An 8,348-nucleotide genomic window follows, 5' to 3' on the forward strand; every position below is an offset into this window, starting at 1 on the left:
AAGCCCCAGGATGTTACCTGTGCTTCTAACCCACTGCCTAGACTGGAGGTTCCCAGTGACCTCCTCCTTAGGGGCTCCACTGGCTGGAGTGGCTCACAGAAATCAGGGAACACTCAGGTGTACTAGTTTACTCAAGGGTGTGATAATTATGAATCAACAGCCAGAAGAAGAGATATACAGGATGAGGCCAGGGAAAGAGCGCACCACTCTCCCCGCATCTCCAAAGGGCAGCCCTACCCGCAGCAAGGAAGCACCTCCCCCTCTACTGTAGGAACAGTGCTCAGAATGGCCATAAGGAAAGGAGACTGTCATCTATCGAGCACACACTCTATTTTACTGAAAGTTCACATATACATTACACTTTACAAAAACAGCATCTAGCTGGATCTCTCGGTCCCCCTCTAATCCAACAAAGGAGGTTTCTGAGAGAGCTAAGAGGACAAAGTCCCTCTTCTAAACGCTGGGGCTGCCCTGTGCACCCCCAGACCCCTGGTCCAGTGCACAGGAGGCAGGGTTAGCACAACGCCCACCAGCGGCCAGCACGGGGCACCTGGAGCCCATCCGGAGCCCTCACCACCACCCTAGTGGAGGTCCCTGCCAGGACCACAAACATGCTGAGGCAGAAACAGGCCCCTCCTCAGGAGGAGGAGACCGGGTACCCATAGTGGTTGTGGTCAGCTTCACCCAGGGTCAGCGTCAGTGACAAGCTGGGCTTCCGTCCCAGCTCCTCCTCCTCCAGGCAGCGCTGTGGGGGCCGGGACTTAAAGAAGTCAGAGACATAGCGAACCTAGGAGAGAAGATAAGAGCTGATGGGGGCAGTGGAACAGGAAAGTCGTGGGGGGTGAGGGATGGGCTCTGAGGGGGAACAATGGAGTGGGGAGGGCAAGAGGACCCACCAGGGCGGGTCCCCTGGTCCAGGAGCTTACCGTGAGGCCGGCCACCAGTGCCCCCTGCAGGAGGCCAACAAGGACATCACTCCAGTGGTGCTTGTGGTCAGACACGCGGGTGTAGCCAACGTAGAGAGCAAAGGCCAGCAGGAAGAACTGCACCGTGGGCCGCAGAAGCCGCGCCCACTTCCAGCAGAGCCGTGCCTGCACGTAGAGCTGGGGGCCGGAGGGCAACCGTCAGCCCAGGGACCCACTGGGCTCACTCTGTACCCAGGGCACAGATGGCAGTGAAGGCCTCCCCCAAAGCCAGCAGGCCCAGGGACCCCAGTTTTTACAAACAAACCAGTCAGCTCACCCACCACTACCTCCCCCCACCCCTTTTGCAGAAGGAGAGACTGAGCCCAGATCCCACGAGCCAATCCTGGGAACCAGACTCACCACCAAGAACATCATGCAGTACATCCCAAAGGAGGAGTGTCCGGAATAGAAAGACAGTCTAAGAAAGAAGAGCACAGGTGTCAGGAGGGGCTGCACGGGGAACAGAGCCCAAAGCCAAGGCTCAGAGCCCGGGAAGCTCACTTACTCTGCCTTCAAAACCCCCAGCCCCCTGTGTGCCCCACAGTCTGGGACCAGCATAGGGCAGGTTTTGTGGGGAAACATGGCCCCTTTCCATTTCCCTGACCACGCAAAAGAAAGTCTCCAAATGGCACTCACGGTCTTTAACAAGGAAACCATAGGCCACAAACTCAGGGCAGACAAGTGTCAGGCAAACAGATAACACCACAGTTCTGGAATTATTTCCCTTCTGTGGTACTGGATGCAAGAATTAAATTCAAGGGTTAGCAAAAAGGACATTAATGCACAAGACGATGGCAGATTAAGGAATTCCAAAGGCCCAGCCCTCTGTAAACATAATGAACAGCACTCGTACAACAGAATCACAATGGCAGTGGCCACATGTACCAAGACTAGCAAAACAGATCTCTGCAAGGAACTGTGATTGTTTGGACCCATCTGGCGGACCTGCAGGGGCTGTACCCCACTCTCCTGGCCGATGCAGTTACCTGGGCCTTTGCTCTGAGGCCTCTAGAGCACATGTTTGTCACTGCTGCCTAGAGCAATGCATAGCAGCTGAGGCACACAGACCCACCAGGAGGCTCAGGAAGGAAGCCCTTGGCTCTCCCCTCTGGCTGATCATCAGGTGCTGTGTAAGCAGGCTGAGCGCTGAAGGCAGGCCCCACCACAGCACACAGAGCCTATCTGAACACTCAAAGAGCGATCTTTCTCCTGGTGCCAGTTTAAGGAACTCTCTGCTAACAGCTAACAGAAAGACCTTCATGGCCACACATGACAAAGAATACAGAATTTACAAAGTTAGCTCAGAAAGGTTGCTAACCAACCCAACCGACCGACAACTGTGACAAACACCAACGGCAACCGCTAGGCGTGAGAGCACAAGCCAATTTCCAGAGCTTCTACACGACAACATTAAAGATACCCAGTTTTCCACCAAATAATTACAAAGCACACAGGGGGAAAAAGTGAGGCCGACACACAGGGTGAAAAAAATCTATTAACAGAGACTGTCCCCAGGATGCCTAGGTGCTACACTTACTGGACAAAGACTTTTCTATGGCCATTTAAACTCTGTCCAAAGAGCAAAACAATGTCTCACTAAACAGAATATCAACAAAGAAACAGAAGTTATCCAAAGGAACCAAACAGAAATTCTGGAGCTGCAAAGAGTTAGTATCTGAAATGAAAAGTCAGTAGCAGATCTGAATGGGCAGAACACTAAGCATGGACACAGGTCAACTGAAACACTTCAATTGGAAGGACACAGAGTAAGAGGAAGGGAGAAAAAGAAGTAGGCACCAGGGACACACACACACCGGGGGAGCTCAAAGAGGGGAGGAGAGACAGAAAGGGGCGGAAAGAGCATTTGAAGAAATAATGGCTGAATGCTTTCCAAACCAGATCAGAAATACGAATCTACACGCCACGAAGCTTGATGACCTCCAAGAGGAGAAGCTCAGAGACACACTGTCATCAAACTGCCGAGGACAAGGCCAGTCAGCGAGAATCCTGCACACAGCAGGAGAGGAGACTCCTCCGGGACCAGGGTCCTCAGTGTGCTTAGCAGCTGGTTTCTGGTCTAAAGCCACAGAGGCCGGAGGCAGTGGGGTGAGATGGTGAAAGTAACCGAGAACTCTAGGGCTGGCAAAATTCCCCCCTAAAAATGAAGGAGAAATTCAGACATTCCCAGATAAGCAATAACTGACAGAATTCATTGCTCAAACACCTGCCCTATAAGAAATTCCAAAAGGGAGTCTTTCCAGGAGAAATGAAGGGTGCTAGACAGTTAAACTCAAACAAAGACCTGAGAAATACCAGTTAAGGTAATTACACAATACATCTGTCAGTATTAATGCATTTGTGGCTCGTAATTCCCGATTTTTCCTAATAATTTTATGGGGTGCCTGGGTGGCTCAGTTGGTTAAGCATCTGACATTGGTTTAGGTCATGATCTCACAGTTTGTGAGTTCGAGCCCAGCATCAGGTTCCATGCTGATGGCTCAGAACCTGGAGCCTGCTTCAAATTCTGTGTCTAACCCTCTCTCGGCCCCACCCGCAATTTGTGTGCTCTCTCACTTTCTCTCTCTCTCTCTCTCTCTCTCACTCTCTCAAAAATAAACAAAGATTTTAAAAAATCATTTAAAAAGTTTTTTAATGTTTATTCATTATTTGAGAGACAGAACATGAGTGGGGGGATGGGCAGAGAGCGAGGGAGACAGAATCCAAAGCAGGCCCCAGGCTCTGAACTGACAGCAGAGAGCCGGATGCAGGGCTCAAACTCACGGACTGTGAGATCATGACCTGAGCCAATGTCAGATGCTTAACCAACTGAGCCACCCAGGCGCCCCTAAAAACGATCATTGTTTAACTGCGTCTACAGAGATGGATGTTAACTAGATGTATTGTGGTGATCGTTTCAAGATAATACAAATGTCGAATCATTTTGTTACACACCTAAAACGAATACCGCATTATGTGTCAACTATACCTCAGTTTTCAAAAAACTGCATAAAACAGTTATTATAAATCTGAGTCGATGAACACACAATGTATAAAATATAATTTGTTAAAATAATCTCATAAGGGGGGCAGAGCTATATAGCTACAAGCTTAGTGCATCGTCAATAACTAATGTAAAAGAAGGCAGTAATGAAGAAACTTTAAAGCCAACATATAATATGTAGAAAACAAATAACAAAAGACCAGCTCTTCCTTACCGGTGATTCAATTGAACATAAATGCATAACCTCTCCAATTAAAATACAGAGATTGCAAAACAGACTTCCAAAGTGACGCAACTTTGCGTATGCTGTGTACCTCAAACCACACAAACAGGTTGAAAGTACAAAAGGGGGGAAAATATTCCTTGCAAACAGCAACCAAAAGACAGGGCAAGTGGCCACACTGCCATCGGACAAAACAGACGACAAAAAGAAAAGAAAAGAACCTCTAGCAGAGACGAAGGCCGTTACACGATGATAAAGGGTGCGTCTATCAAGACGTAACAATCACAAAGCTACACGCGCAGAACAAGAACCCAAAAGTGAGGCAAAAACAGACATCACCACATGTCAGCTCTGAGACAGCACAGAAGTCAAACACGAAAGGCTGCGTGCTGGGTTAGCCCACAAATGGGACTCGTCGGAAGAGGCGCACCCACAACAGGAAGCGGGTGCGTGGGGGCCAGGGGCTCAGGGAGCGGACAGCAGCGGCGGCCTCACAACTAACAGACATGGGGATTCTTTTGGGGGATGATAAACACATTCTGGAATAAGAGACTGGGGATGGCTGCACAACATTGTGAATGTACTAAAAATTAGTGAATTGTACGCATTAAAATAGTGACTTTAAGTGATATGAATTTTATTTCAAAAATTTAAAAAGAAAAATAGGATGACAGTCAATTGAAAAGTTTATCAGAGAATGTGAGAGCACAGAGTAGAAACCGGAGAGTAGGGCCTGAGATTTAGGGGCCTGTTCTGCTCCGGGGCCCCACATCCCGGCCCCACCTCACGTCCCCACACCTCCCGGACCCAGGCCCATGGGCCACACTTGGCCTCACCCCACCTTACCCTCTAGTAAGCTCACTCTCCACATCCAGCTCCTGAGGGTCCTGCTCCAGCCCCCACTCCTCCCCCAGGGGTGGGAATATCTGTGGCTTACGGTCCCCAGCATCGCCCAGAGTGAAGGCTGCTGGTCCAGCACCCACCTGGACTCGGTGACGTTGGCGGGGCTCCCCCTGCACACCTCCACTTGCACGTACACAGAGCAGTTGACACGGCTCCAGTCAGGGTCACACACCGCCAGGAAGTTCGGCCGCAGACGGCCGATCATGTACTTGGCCAGGTCTGTCAGCGACTGACTCACCGCGGCCCCAAACAGGAATGTCCCCAACACCTTGTAGACGGCTGCCACGTAGTTGTTGAAGTCGGAGCGTGAATAGAGGCGGTCTGTGTACACCAAGTACGCCTCCCCGGCAGAGACCTGCACAGGGAGCGGCTGAGGGGCTCGTGGCCGGGCTGTGAGGGTCTCCACCAAGCCCTGGCTCCCTGGGCCTCAGACTCCCCACAGAAAGGGCTTCAGGGCTCCTAGCCTCCCTGAGTCTGCTGGGATTCTGGGAACTCCAAAGGGGGCCCTCTTCCCCAAATACCATCCAGGGCAGAACTTGGCCCCACCCCCAGCACCCGACCTACCACCCTCCAAGCCTCTCCTGCCTTACAAGGATGGTGGTGGCTGTGATGGTGACCCCAGCCATGAGCCCGTGGGTGATGGTGTCCGGACGGTAGGGGTACCGGATGGAGTCATCTCCACAGTAGAACCCTCGCTTATATGGTGCATTCACAAGCGTCAGGATGGCAAAAGGCAGAGAGGCTGGGGGCAGGGGACAGAAGCCAGTGGCCACATGGTTCTCCACCAGCTGTGGGGTCCCACCAGCCAAGCCCCGGGGCCACAAGTGCCAGCCCTTGTCTGGCACTTGGCCAACGGCCTTGGCCTTCCCTCCCTGGTTTCCTCACCTCCGCGGTTTCCCTGTGGCGAATGGGAACCTGCTGCCCCATTAAAACCCCCTCGCGGTGCCCCATTACCCGATGATAAACACCAAAACCCTCCCCAGGCCCATCGTACACCCCCACCCTCCTCTCCCCGCACTCGCTTCCATCCAGCTTCCTTTCTCCTCCTTGAACAAACTCCACAAGCCAACTCCTCCCTGCCCCAAACCTCTGACGACCTTCCCTCCGCCCTGAGCTCAGTCCACCTTCCCTGATGGCAACCCTGGCGGCCCTTTCACAGAATGAAGTTTCTGTTTTCCACGTCTCTGGGCCTGCACACGGTGTGGCACTTGATTGTCACCCCCACCCATCTGTGGACACCTGAGAGGGGCCTGCCATGTTCAAGGCTGTCCCCGGAGCCTGCCCAGGGCTTGGCCTAGGCAGGTGTTTAATAAGCATCTTTTAAAAGAACAAAGGACCCCCTGCCCTTCCCTGTAAGGCCAGACAGACCAGGAGCGCACCACAGAAAGGGGCAGAGCTGGGACGCCTGCGTTCATGCCTTTATCCCTGAGCCAGCCAACGGCCTCGAAGGCTAGCTCAGTCCATATTCAGGAGCTACAAGTTCTAGTAGATCATTGTGGTAGTGGAGTCCCAGGGCCCTGATGGGCCAAGGGTGACAAACCCAGGCAAAGTGTCCTTTGCCCCGAGAAGGGCAGGTGACAAGTGTAAAAGGGTGTGACTCTTCTGTGGCAGGAATACCACAAGAGGCAAGGCCAACTCTTCCTCCTAAGAAACAGATTTCAGTGCTGAGTCGGAAACACAGAGCTCTCCAACGGAGCTGTGAATGTTAGGGATATAGAATCATGAGTCAACGGTGACTGGAATCAGGGAGGCCACTCAGAGAAGGTGCATCACGGGAGCTGAGGAAGTCCAGGGCGGATCTGGGGAAGAACTCCAGGCAGAGGGAACAGGCAGTCCCAGAGAAGCAAAGGTTCCTGCCCGGACGGCGGGAACACTGGGGCTGGAGGGTATCATAAGGACGGGAATCTTGCTGTGAGGTGGGAGATACCAGAGAGCTTGGAGCAAGGGAGCAGAGCATGTTTTCATGGGGTTCCCTCAGGCTGCTGTAAGGGCAAGGGTGGAGGCAGAGAAGCCAGGGAGGAGACCCCCTCAAGTTGGAGGGGTAGGGGGAGGCCGGGGATAGAATCTGCTGAGTCATCAAGTCAAGCCCCATCCCCCCAGGCCCACTACAACAGGGCCTGGCACAAGGTGCCTAGGCATCAAGGTCAGCCCCCCACCTCCTGTCCCCCAGCCCCAGCCTTTTCCACTGGAGTCTCAGTCACCCTCAACTGGAACCAGAGCTGTGGATTCAGAAAGCAGAACTCAAAGCACTGAACTGGGGCCTTTCTCTGCCTGGGACACTATGGCTCATGCCCTCATGGCAGACACTTCCAGAACCTCCCTGCCTTTACATCACCCCCCCCCCCATATTTTCATCAGGCTCCTTGTCACCCTATGAAACTCAACTTTTTATACCACGAAGTTTCAAGAATGGGAGCTGGGGCTGCCTGGGCCTCTAGTGCCTGGCACAAAGAAGCAACACACAACCTAATATCAGCTCTACCTGCACTGCTGTGTGATCTCCAGCGGGTGCCTGAACCTCCCTTAGACTGTTCAGTGGGAAAAGTTTAATTATTTTGCATACCACTTAGTGCCTGGGATACAGTAAGTGCCACACAAATGTTTAAACCCAAATAACAGGTGCTCAATAAATGATGGCTAGAGCTGGCAGACGCCCCCGGGGTGGGCTTCTTCCGGCTGCCACCTGGCCCACCCCAAAGGGGCTTGGGGTGAGGGGTAGGGTCTGGCGTGCAAGCCGTCAGGGATTTACCCCTCTGCCCTTCAGTAACCTCAGTCCCTGGCATTGGGCAGGAACCCCATATGTTGGAGGGGGGTGAGATTTAGACGCGAGGGGCCCCTCCCCGCGCCGGGGCCATTGTCCACAGCGCCCCAGACCAAACACTCGGCCTTTGTTCCCGGGACCCTGGGGGAGGGGCGGGGAGGGGGCCTCGGGCCGCCCCCTCCCCCAGACTGGCTGGCAAAACTCGCCCGACAGGTTTGGTCTGCGCCGCCGGAGGCGACGGGATCATCCGTAGCCCGGAGCCCAACCTTTCTCTCCACCTCTCCCCCTGCCTGGGAAGGGGGTTCGAATCCCACCTAGCAGCTGGGTGTGCCCCTAGGGAACGCCGATCCCGGGAGGGGGGTGGAGGTCCTCCCAGCGATGACCCGCCCCCGGCCGCGCCCCCGGCCACGCCAAACCTGGACCGCCGCCCGCGTGAGTCACCACCCCGGCGGGCGCGGCCGGGAGGGAGGCGCGTGCAGCCCCCTCGGCGGCGAC

The 8,348-nt window shown here is 53.8% G+C and overlaps 1 protein-coding gene across 1 annotated transcript in view; it reads right to left on the bottom strand.

Moving 5' to 3' along the window:
• Window positions 1-311: 311 nt before the first annotated feature.
• PLPP2 (phospholipid phosphatase 2) overlaps window positions 312-8,348 on the bottom strand; it is an 8,243-nt gene continuing 206 nt past the window's right edge. Inside the window, exons 2-6 of the mRNA XM_029918179.1 lie at window positions 5,683-5,834; window positions 5,173-5,447; window positions 1,326-1,383; window positions 927-1,103; window positions 312-787 (exon numbers count right to left, since the gene is read on the bottom strand). Of these exons, the coding sequence (XP_029774039.1) occupies window positions 638-787; window positions 927-1,103; window positions 1,326-1,383; window positions 5,173-5,447; window positions 5,683-5,718 (696 nt within the window). The 5' untranslated portion in view covers window positions 5,719-5,834 and the 3' untranslated portion in view covers window positions 312-637. The remainder of the gene's footprint in view (window positions 788-926; window positions 1,104-1,325; window positions 1,384-5,172; window positions 5,448-5,682; window positions 5,835-8,348) is intronic.

This window comes from Suricata suricatta, chromosome 12 (genome assembly GCF_006229205.1).
Source record: "Suricata suricatta isolate VVHF042 chromosome 12, meerkat_22Aug2017_6uvM2_HiC, whole genome shotgun sequence".
Taxonomy (NCBI): Eukaryota; Metazoa; Chordata; class Mammalia; order Carnivora; family Herpestidae; genus Suricata; species Suricata suricatta.